Source organism: Solenopsis invicta, chromosome 15, assembly GCF_016802725.1.
Source record: "Solenopsis invicta isolate M01_SB chromosome 15, UNIL_Sinv_3.0, whole genome shotgun sequence".
Lineage (NCBI taxonomy): Eukaryota > Metazoa > Arthropoda > Insecta > Hymenoptera > Formicidae > Solenopsis > Solenopsis invicta.
Genome location: NC_052678.1, coordinates 8874587 through 8886928, shown reverse-complemented (window position 1 = coordinate 8886928; position 12342 = coordinate 8874587). Strand labels below are relative to the sequence as shown.

The window sequence follows — 12342 nt, the reverse complement described above, 5'->3', positions numbered from 1 at the left end:
GCGAAACAAAATCTCCTTTTTAAATAACACACTTTTCGCGTAAAGATAATGGCGTTAAAAAATTCAAGGCTCGTTCGCCGCGCTTAATCCGTCTCATCGGTCTTGGCAGCCGAAGGGTTAATGCCGCTCTCAAAAGCGCCGCATTAAATGTTTATTGTTCGTCTACTCAAAGGCCACTTCGTCTAGTCGTACGGCTAGTTTCACGAGGTTAACCTAGCGGGAAGCCAGCGACGGCACCGCAGAGAGGGTAGGCTAAAACCAGAGTCTAGTTTCGTTCGGCAGCGGCCGCCGTCCGACCCGGCAAGTGCCCATCCCTTCTGAATATTTTAGGAAGTGCACGCGAGCGCATATTCCGCCTCACCCCGCGCAGCATTATATCGGGCTCGAAGCCTCCGGTGGAGACCCAGGCGAGTGTGTGCATCCCCCAAGTACAGATACACCCGTGATTACATTCGTATGTGCGTCCAGGAGAAGTTATGACTCGGGAAAATTGTGGACGGTAACCGAAAAACATGCGGCAATGAAAGAGGGTGGAATTTATGAATTCACAGTACCCGCCTGTGAAATTCGACAAGATCGCGCTTTCAGCCCGAAACTGATGTTCAGGAATCAATGGGATCTTAGAGTGTCTCATGCTGTTTTGGAACATGATTTCGAGATCGAGTTCTTTTCCGACGATTTAAAATAGATTGTATGTACAGTTCGCTACACGAAAAAAAAGACAGTGACGCTATGGCTGACTTCGAAAGTTCAACATTTCAACTAAACAGATTTGATAGTAAATTATATTGAAAAGTAATTATAATTGCTTCCAGATACAATTTCTTTTAATATATCATATCATAAAATCTGCTTAGTTGTAAATACTAAATTTGTACAGTCAGCCACTTTGCCGTTTTTTTATCTCCACATACAGCTGCGGATTTTTACGCTCGTTTCTATTGTTACTACGATGAATACAATGTCTCTTTTTTCATTTTTAAAATCGAGATTTCGCGAATCGAGACGAGAATGCTTACTTCGGTTGGTCCGGCAAATCGTGGTCGGCGGCCAGTCGCAGATCCTCCAGCGCGAAATGGTACTCTTTGAGGGCCATAAAGGTCTCGGCTCTTCCCAGCAGTGCCAGGGGCAACGATAGACCCTGATCAACCGTCTTGTTTCTACCTAAGACAGATATTGTCGATACCGTGTGATTTGGGAAAATATTGCTGCTTGGTCTGGAACCACGCTCATCGATTACCGATTACCGCGAACGCGAACGGTTTATCGACACAAAGCCAATGAAGCCATGAAAACCGAACTTTCGACCAATTGACGTATGCCGCCAGGATGTGCGGTGAGTAAGATTCAAGTATTTATTCCACTTGTTGTGCGGATTTGGCGCTAAGCCAAAGCATACGCGATCGACCCGTCGACGCATATTTTAGACCTATTTTAGACCTACGCGCACATTAGAAATATTCATAGAAATATTAAAATATTTATTTGCTGTGAGAAAGAATCGGATGGCGTTCATACGTAACATAGTTACGTCGACAAATAACTTTTCATTCCCCGGCACAAATCATCGCTTTAATATAAATCTAAATTAATTAGCAATTAATAATTAAATCAAATAAATAGCAATTACATTATATTTGTAGTAAATAATAATTATATGAATTCATTAAACATTCGCGTCCTAATTATTGGAATAATAAAAGTATTATTTTATATTAGCGCAAAGTAAGCATAAATTCAATAATCATTGGTTAGTGTCCGTCTTAATAATCACACCTAATAATTTAATAGCATCAATTTAGCGCATTTGTAGATAGATAATTCATATAATAAAACGTAAATTTATCCGAATGAATTGCAGGACAGTGATATATCTATTGTCCATACAGAATTTCGAAATAAAGAAAAGCATAAACAATATATTAATATAACCGTAACGAAATCTAAATTATAATTGTTTGGGATAATATTTTGCTGAATTTATAGTGACCTGGTTGAGGTGCGCGCAGGACAGCCTGACTGAAGAGCAAAAGGGCCTTGTCACGCTTGCCGACGGCAGCGAGCTGGTATCCTTCGAGTCGCCTACGCCTAGAGATCTCCGCATCCTTGTCCCTGAAAAGGGGTTTCACCTTTGCAAGCGTGTCGGTCACGACGTCTTTTACTTTCGCGTCGGCGAAGACCGCCCTCAGCCGTCCCTCGTCGTCATCGATCCGGCCGAACGTCCCCGACGTCCAGGTATCGCCCGCGGTTTGCATCACGTACTCGCTGAAATCGTGGAAGAATCCCCTCTTGCCGGAGCGCAGCGTCTCCGACGAGCAGAGGGTCCTGTAAAATTCATCCTGATCCTGCATTCTTGCGCACGGAGGGACGCCCGGCGTGCCGCGTCCCGTGAAAGCCCTTTGTACCGCGTTCTTCCTTCTCCTCCGTACTTCACCCGTGCTCCGTTAACGAGATTCTCTGTATGCGAGCGAATCGCCTTTAGACGGGCTGAAATACGGCCCGTCCGTTTTTATATCGCAGATTAGTGTATCCACTTAGTTTGTTACGATTGCGTCGCTTGCATTAGCCGACTCCCTCTTTCCCTCCATTTTCTATTCTATTTTAAGATACGCTTTTATGTAATATATACAGTTTTATATATTTTCTGCTACTTATTACTCCCGTTTAGTCTGTCTTTTTGGTACGCGAGAGATGGGAATTTATCTTTTAAGATTTTTATCTTAATTTGCCTCCCAGTTATTACGTTCTTATTCGGTATCCCAGTTTTCGTAATACTTTCAGCTAATTATGTTTTAATTAAATCTTGCATATTTTTACTTTCGGAGAAGAAAGAGAGAGAGAGAGAGAGAGAGAGAGAGAGAGAGATGAATTTCTCTGGAATACAATCAATTTCCTTCTGCATCTCTCAGCTTCTTTACGCGCTGCAGCTGTCAATGTACCGACTAGAAGTCCGCCTCGTTACACTCGATGTTGCACCTCCCGACTGATCCTTTTGAATATTACAGAAGTTGTTTCGGTATTTTGTATCTGCCGTCGAACGCGCGCGTGAAACTCCGTTTTGCGAACTCTCGGGGATTAGAAGAAGAAGCAGTTAGATGACGCAATTCGCCGGGAGCAACGACCGGAATATATGTATGAGGAGCTTGGTGCAGATATTTTTTCTGGCGAAAATATTATTAAATCTGTCCGTAATGAATATAATTTCGCACACAGGTTGATTTCGTCCGCAAAAAAAAAACGCTAGATACGCGCGAGTCCGAGAAAAGTCATTCCGCCGTACTGAATCATAAAAGGCCGAAAACCGGACGCGCGGGCAGATTCCTATTCTCTCGTCTCGAATCCGCGGAATTAAACGACTCTATTCGCCCGTGAGAAATAGCCACTCGGGGATTCTCTATCAAGAAGCAGCCGAGACCCGAATTTAAAAGGACTTCCTTCGCCGGGCGAGTCCTCCTTCGCAAATTGGCCGCCGCTGGAATATCGGATGAATGCCGTATTCTTTCCGATTCCTTTGTTATTTACTTCTATTTACGCTTGTTTTCGTTCACGCGACAAAATTAACATCCAAATTATCTTAAATACATATTTATGAATACGATCGCGCCACGAATTAGAATTCGAACACACGCTCGTGAAAATTGATGGGCGGTACACGTTTTTCTATGTCCGTAGCATCGAAATCTTCGCTCGTCGAGATCGCATCGGTTTTAATTCCCACTTTAGATACCGTCCATTGCCATAAACGCTTAAGTAAAGTTCGCTTGAACGGCTCGTTTGACTGCCTTCTACGCAAACTTTTCACTTCGCCTCTTCAACCATTCTGAGCTTGCATCCCGATTTCTTTCTGATTCCCTCTTCACCGGTTCGCAGTTTTGGAGCACCACCGTCACCACCACCACCACTACCACCATCACCATCACTACCACCGCGGCCGAGGGACACCCGAGTGCATACGGAATGACTGAAACGGATTACCGGCGGCCCGTCGTCCTCCTCTTCCTTCACCCGGCGAGTAAAACTTTAAAGATCCTCGACCACTCTCATTCACCGCAAAAACCGCAGTACTCGGAGATTCCTCACGTCTCTCGCGCCGGCTCGATGCTTTATGAGGGGTTTACTTTATAGACACGAACGAGGTATTAGGACGGAAGACCGGTATTAGACTGAAGACGCCGCTAGAATGCGGACGAAAGGAAGAGACAAATATATGTGCGTATATATGTCGAAAGAGACGAGGACAGAACATCTTTAAGAACGGAAACTCCCTTTCCACTTTTACTCTCTCTCTCTCTCTCTCTCTCTCTCTCTCTCTCTCTCTTTCTCTTCTCTTTCGCCGTGTCTAGAACAGCTAGAGAAATAATTTTAGACACGTTCTATTTCGATCGTAAACGACTTGCGAAAGGCACTCGCTCCTCATCGCAGAGTCCTCTGGCTTCGTCCGATCGCAAACGTTAAGTAGTCGTGAAACGCCACGAAAAATGTCTCGTCGATAACGACATTCTCGATCCCGACGTCGTCTGATCCTCTCGCCTCCACCTCGCCTCCTTTTTTCACCGTCGTCGTTCCGTGCGGTCTTACCTCAGCGTCGCCTCTTGAGTCGACGCAGAAATCCTACCACCGATATCCACCCCCGTCACTGTCCGTTCCACCACCATAGAGCCCCATTATAGCCCAAGAAAATTTATCGCCGAACGTTCTTGATCTCCCTCCCCGCCTCTCCCCGACGACCTCACCTGCTCGCGGGAGAAAATACCTGGATTCGAGTAACTCGTAAATCGAACTAGCCGTGTAATAAAGTCGTACCGTGACGTTCCCTGCTCTTTCGGAGTTTCCGCACCTTGCGACTTTTTGCTATTGTGCGCCGAGCGAAATCTTCGAGTTCCCGTGTGCAAGACGTTCTTACGTGACTTTCCCCTCGGCCACTTAATGGTGAGCTAGATCCGACATCGTCTCGCCGGTAAATCTCAGTTCCCCGAATTTTCCTCTGAACTTACTGTGCAACTATTTACTTGTAACTATTCACGTAATTGTAACTGTAAATTACTGTTTTTTTTGTCTTGTGTTTTTTTTTCAATTAGATCATCACAGTATCGCACTATTTATTTGAAATTTTTTTGTGCTTCTGAAAATTTAATATCTCTATAAAATCTTTTTTCAAGCTTGAAATTTGTAATTCCGGAGAATTTCGACATTTAGAAAATTTTTAAATTTAAGAGACACTCCATATAATTTCTCAATTAGTTCCTTCGTAACTTCTCATTACATCCTCCTTAGATTAAAGTATTTCGAACACGTTTATAAAACGACGTCCGTAAAGTCCCGTCGGGTCATCCGGCCCGAGAGAATTTGTACATCGCGCCGCACCGACGGTCACTATCCTTGAAAACGTAAAGTATCGATGCTGCTGCTCTGATGAAATATCGACACTTGACTTCTTGGAGTAAATGGAACCTTTCGCGCGGTAACGTCATATGAAATTCCCGGAGGACCGTCGGCAGTTGTATCGATTTAACGTCCGACCACGTATGCCCCGTTAGTTGTCATATGCGTGTCAGGTGCCCGCCTTATCTATTCGCAATCCCGCTCATATTCTTCTCCGGAGCGTATGAATTTTTCAGCATTGTCGTCGCAAGATTCTTTCGCTCCCTTTCTCTCCTCCTCCCTCCACCATTACAGAGTAGTGGTAAAAATTCTCCACTGGGTGGGATGCCACTGGCGCGCTCGCATTAAATTATTATATTCAAGATTTTATCACTTCCATCCCCCGCGTTACTTTGTAATTTTCAAATTCTTTGATTCAATTTCCTTCCGTTTCGCAAAGGAATGCGACCGGCGGTTTTCGTTTCTTCCACGGAAACCGATTGCTGAGCGACAAACGCGAGGAACAGCGTCGCGTGCTAAACGGCGATGTGCCGCTGCTAATCTAATCAATTGTCAAACGAGCTTATTGAGTTAAGAAAAATGTCCTCGCCCACGTCACGATCTCTTTACTTTCCCCCTTTTAATCGTAAGATAAAAGTTCCTTTTCACCAAGAGGTTCGAACGGACCGCGAGAGGTATTAAATTCTGCGGGCAATCACTTTTTTTTTTAAACACCTCTCTCTCTATTTTCGTGCAACGCGGTCGTTTCTCGTGCGTGTTTTTTTTTCCGGTAGAAAACAAGGAAACGCTCGCCGACGGCATATCTTGTCGAGGGCTCACGATAATCGGGTCGATTTATGAGCCAAGATGGGAAGTTATCGCGGCAGTGGTAAAGCAAAACGCTGGCAGCTTTATTGGTCTCGAATCCTCTCCCGCAAGCTCTATGAAACTCCAGGAGAAACGTTCGGTAGATTTATCCGGCCGCTCCGCTAGTCGCTAATAATTGATACATCTGTTAGCCAGCGCACCGTACTCAACTACGAGATAACGGCGATACCGTAATCACGCGTTAAACAGGACGTTCGCGTGCGATACGTGCGCCGAAACGAAGCCCCGCCGTAATTCGTAGTTAAGTTCCCGGCGGCCGTTTAATTCGTACGGACGCTAAATGGCGTTCCTCTTTTTTTGCCGGGTAAGGCAAGCCATTTCGCGTGTTGGGGCAGAAAGACGCGGCTGATTCGCGTAATTCGAGCAAATTGCACAATAATGCCGGCGGAATATTCGCCGGGGGATCTTAATGGTATTTTTATCGACTTTCTTTCCAACACGCTGCGGCGACCGCCTTCGTGCGGCTGTCTGCAAAAAAAAGGAAAACAAAAAAATGTCGCGGGGTTTGCGCCGCGAGGGAAAGAGACCCCTTTTCTCCCTTCTCGCCCTTCACGTACATTACCGGGCGCAAACTTCTTTTTTTTAATGAACCTTGCTAGTTCTTACTTTGGTTATTCAAATTAATTTCCCCCATGTGTGTACTCGCCTCTTTTAATCGTAAGCCATAAGGGCGCGAAATTACCATCGCACCCTCTTCGGCCAAACACCTCGCCTCGCCTCCGCACGTCCTGCCGCCGCTGACTACTGTCATTAAATGCAAATTTCGCACGGCCGGCCGGCAGGGCAACTAGAGACCAAAGTTTAAACCGTATTTAGTGAAGCGTTCTTGCTGATTAGGAGCGGAACAGGTGTATTTCCGGAAGCAGCGGCATATGATTACCGCGAAGAAATACCGGGATTCGTCGCGGAATCTGCATTTACAATTGCCTGCATGTCTCAATTTACGTTGTAGTCCAGCTTACGTCTGCCATGCGTATCAATACCACCTACGAACATATTGTGCAAAACGCAATGGAAGATACTCCGATACAAAAATTTCACTCGTCGAACAACAATCGCGTCGACGACTAGTTGACAATATTATCGGTATTCCAGCGAGCTGAGTCAATCCGAGCTGAGTCAATCTTTATCAGCGTAGATTTTCAGTCTGATTGCTTTCACGTGAAGAATTGTAGGATCGATTCCCGCTTATGTCGGCGTATTACATATTAATCGTCTTTTGTGACACATGCAATACGATCTCTAAACACACGACACCGAGTGAAAATGTGTTGCATCGTTGGGCGTTAAAAATACCGTAATATTGCCAGATAAGCACTCTTTGGAAAAAAAAGAACGGAAAAAAACATTTGTAAATCTATCTACGTGTCGCGTGAGTTTCGAAGAAATGGATTAGATGGATTAGACACATTATTATTTTGTTAACCATAACATGATTAACAAGAAATTTTCCAACATTCTTATTCATTTTATTTGATTATAAGTATTCTTGTATCGTAATTATTTAGAGATAGCAGAACACGTGAGACGGCATTATCGGAACTTTTATGTAATTTTTTCACATTTAATAAGATGAAGGCGTTTTAATGACTCTCAGCGTCCCGTCAGCGCTCTTTTATCGCTCTCATAAAGAGCACTCTCGCGTCTCTCTTTCGCAATCTCTTTTTATCAATTTACCGTCACACAGCCGGGGACGATCGACTGATATCATATTCGCCGGTGTTACACTAGCTCACACGACCTCCTCGACTGAACGTGACCAGGGCGTTCGTGTAACGAGAGGAGGCGCTCGCTTCTGTAAAACTCGTCGTGCGCAAGCGGATTCTTTTTCGTCGCGGCTTCTTGCGAGCCGCGAATTTTTGTTCTTTGTGTCTTTCGATAAGCTGCGGATTCTTTCTTCAGAGAGTTTCTAGTGCGTCAGCGCGCAGTCATCAATCTCATCGCGAGCCAGCCGGAGAACCCGTCAAGCTTCTTTCGCAACATTTGATGATAAGTCAACGAGCTCGAAAAATGCGATAAATTATGCTATAATGTACGAAGAAAACTGCAGGCATGCATCCACTTCTTTATACTCTAATCTACATTCTATCTTAAGCCATGTTTAAATACGTTGTATCGCAACGTTCCGCGATTTTTAATTCCTCCGCGCAAGTTTATTCGTTTTATCTCTTAATTGAGGGAAACTTTAAGAAGTCAATAGCGAGATATGTGTATGCATGAGAGAATAAATAATAATTATAAAACCTATCTAAAAATTCAACTCTAAAAATAATTTTGTTATTTTTGTTCGACTATTAAAGTAATTAGTGTGGCGATCAAACTAATTATTAGAACGTCAAAGTTTTTTGTAGCACATCTCAGCATGTTTGAACGTTCTTCATAATTATTTTGGTGGTCCAACAAACAAAATTATTTTTAGATCAGGATCTAGCTTTTAGGTATTTTAATAAAAAAAAATAATAATAATTTTATTCATTTACAAATGTAGAATAAATAATAATCACAATAAATAACAAATTATAATTAACAGAGTTTTGATTTTCCATCTTTTTCCAAAGAATTAAAAGATTGTTCATACGTTCTGAAAAAAAGTTCTTGCGATGAAACGCCAAAAATACAAAAACTTTACGTAGGGAAGCAGTAAAATCATCTTGTCATGCTATGGTCAAATTATACTATGGTCTGCAGTACGATAGCAGAGGTTTTCAGGGTTCCAGACGGCGATCTTGCAGCGTCCATATGTAATCCGGGCTATCCGTGGGCAGCTCCGTACTGAAACCGTCGCGTCTCTGCAAACTAGTTTATGCTGAAAACCGCGCAATAAATTATCGTGAACGGCCCCTGAGGGACCGCTTTTCGCGATGTATAATGCGCCGGATACGCTCGCGGAAAGCACTTTACGCAAATGAGAAGAAAACGCACTAGCCATCCCGCCTCCTCGAAGACGAAAATCGATTTTTGAAAGGCGACGAAGCAGTAACCCTCATTCCTCACGATTATTGATCTTCTGTATCTAATGTATTGCACGAATGCTTTATTTCCACATAAATTCAGCCGCCCTCGTTGCTGACAGAGGGTGAGATAGAAAGGAGGAAAAAAGCGAGATAAAAGTTACTCGAATCTTATTTATACTTCCCATTGCTAGACTTAGAGGAATTTAATTCCCAGAGCAGAGAAAATATCTCCATCCGTCTATCGATTGTTTGGCTCTCCTCTCGCGCGCTCAACATATTTATTCGCGTTTAATGGAAATACGGGGCATTATGCGAACGATTTTTCATCCCGCTCCCTCTCCTCACCCACGCCCCGACGTGAACGAGAGTAAAGTATAGCCGCGGCCGCGGAATGCAATCGTCCATGACGCGATTACCCGCGGAAATCTTGCCGAATCATCAGGTGGTTCGCCGCGCGACCGCGCCGTGGACTGCGCAGTTTACGCGCGTGTTTGTCGTCGTAAGCCTAATTGTAAGCCGGTTAATTACGGCGTTTATTTGCGTGCGCCCGCTCGTCCGTCTGTCCATCTATCCGCCCGTCCGTCCGTCCGTCCGTCCGTTCGTTCGTTCGTCCACGCAGGTCCGTGCCGCTGCGTTTCGCCGAAGATCGGTAATCGTTTATCACGTTCGGCACAGGGAATTCATTACACGAGACCGACCGATAATGACATTGAATGTACGATGAACCGTCATCAATTGTCGGCGCAAGTTACAAAGTGTGTTTCTCTCTCTCTCTCTCTGTCTCCTTGTTTCCCCTCCTTTCTCTATCTTTATCTCTGTCTCTATGTCTCTCCCTCTCTCTCTCTCTCTCTCTCTCTCTCTCTCTCTCGCTCTGCGATCGGTTGCGTTAACGAAGTCAATTAGGCGCGGGATGGGTCCCGATTGCATTCGTGACGTAGAAATCTTCAACGAGAGCCGCGCGCGTATCGGTTCTCTCTGCTCGTAGATTTAGCGAGATAATTCGATCGATCGATTCTCTCTTTGCTAATACGACCGCCCTGACAGCGTCCACGTTGTATTTTCCTTCTCTCTCTCTCTCCCCCCTCCCTACTCCGCCTCCGCACTTTCCCCTTTTGCTTGCAAAGCGCACGCCGGGCAATCTCATAAAGATGAAAGCGATTTCTCGATGTTAGCATTTTAATTTAATCCTCTTACGCGCGGAAAACGGCGAGTAAAAATGTTTTGCGGAATGTCTTTCGACTTTACCGTGTTTCGCTCTCTTTAGCAAGAGACTTTGCAGATACGAATAGTTCAATGTGCGTCTCTTTGGACGCGATTCCCCGGTCCAGTCGACTACGCGTGATTGTTAAACTGAAAGTTGTGATACGGAGAAATGTCGTTTGCTTGGCAAAAATTTGCAAGCACGATTTCTAAACGCTCCACCAATTCAATATTTACCAATTGTGGATTAATTACGTAAACATATACGTGTTTTGAAGTCGAATTCACGCAAACGCTTTACGAGTTAACGAGAGTTCGCTCTTCTTTTATCTCTCGTTGGCGCGGTGGACGAGAAGAGAAAGAGGCGCGAAATGGACAAGAGAGCTACGGGGTCTAAGTGTTAGCCTCCTTATCGAGAGTCAATGACGTTTAAAATAATATCCCGGGCTAGACGCTTCGCATCGGTCGTTTATCTCGAGCCGCAGAAACTCAATTCTATCCGACGAACGAAGTTATGGAAGTTCGCCCCGGCTAAAGTGGCGTTGCGGGACCTGGGCGGCGGCGGCGGCGGCGGCGGCGGCGGTGGCGGCAGGCGGCGGCGGCGGCGGCGGTGATGGTGGTGGTGCATGGGGGTTGCTACTGCTGCTGCTGCTGCTGCTGCTGCTGCTGCCGCCGCGAGAAACTATCGCGCACCGTCTTTCTCGAACGACATAAGGCGGCGAGTCGCTATTATATCCACCGCGTGCGAGATCGATAATCCGTTCCGCTCGCGGGGACACACGGATCCAAGCTTCCACGCAATCCACCTAATTAGAAGGTGGATGTCACGCCGTCACGTCGTGCAACTCAGGGCTCACTGTTGACTGCAAACGCACGCTCGTTTGCGTGCATTTCTACAAGCAAACGGAACGCGCGATATATTGTGCGACGCGAAATTAAGATGCAGATTCGAACGCAAAGTTGCGGATATTTTATTTACAACATTTAAGATTCGGTCTTAATTTATCGACTATGACGTTTGTTTCTTCTTTCGATTTCACATGTATTTTTTCATCTTATCCATTTAAAGATAAGTTAGCGCCAGCCAATGAATAACAAAAGAAAAAAAATATACTTTAAAAAATTGCGAAAGTTTGGTTATTCGTAATTGTTGATGTTATTTATTTTCTTCTTGGTACGCGTACCAAAAAGTACGCTCGTTCTCTATTCGTTCATTCGCTCGATGTATATCTAACTTAATAGCTCTTAGATTCGACGTACTTGCTCACGAAACGCACAGGGAATACTCGAAATAATGTTATTTGAGCAGGAAATGGAGCCGTTGCCTTGATATAATACTGGCGACTGATTTTCATAGAAATGTGGACTCGTGTAATTTCGCAAAACGACCCGTTCATATACATTTCTTTACTATATATACTGCATGACTCGAGCACTTGAGCCGTAACGTGGATTTCGTTATTGTAAATATTTAAAGTTCACTTTCGCAATTATCTTAACGGCGTGTTAAGACAGTCTTTATTCTCCTCTTGTCCTCCCCCTTTTAAAAAAAAAAAAAAGAAAAAAAGAGGTCTCTGCATATTCCCTGAGGTAATAGCGGTGATACATATAAATGTTTCACGATGTCGCCTCCGGATCCTCCGGTCGCCGCAAAATTTGATTAACGAATCCCCTGAATTTTCTCTAGCGGGAACATCACCGTATCTGAAGTTCCGTATGACGGCACCACGACGAATTATTAATGGTGCCGTAGAATTACCAGTGTTTCGCGCGATTCTCCGACGGTTGCCTGCAACGAGATTCATTCGTCGAGTCGCATCTACATATTTCGCGCGTTTTGCTCCACGGAGACCGTCGAAAGCAGAAGAGAGGAAGAGAGAGAAAGAGAAAAAGAGAGAGAGAGATGTATATATACAACACGCGTGTCATTTCACGTAGA

General features: G+C 44.6%; 1 protein-coding gene across 17 annotated transcripts in view; it reads right to left on the bottom strand.

Moving 5' to 3' along the window:
- The window catches only part of LOC105194313 (SET and MYND domain-containing protein 4), a 123185-nt gene that overhangs the window by 35589 nt on the left and 75254 nt on the right, over positions 1-12342 (bottom strand). For 3 of the 17 annotated variants that reach the window (XM_039458093.1, XM_039458096.1, XM_039458095.1), the window contains one exon: positions 1020-1164. The exons of 9 other annotated variants lie outside the window; for them this stretch is intronic. In XM_039458093.1, the coding sequence (XP_039314027.1) occupies positions 1020-1096 (77 nt within the window). In that variant the 5' untranslated portion in view covers positions 1097-1164. Of the gene's footprint in view, positions 1-1019; positions 1165-1990; positions 4682-12342 lie in introns of those variants that run through there. 5 more of the 17 variants (XR_003268794.2, XM_026135780.2, XM_039458086.1 and 2 more) reach the window with 4 other exon arrangements.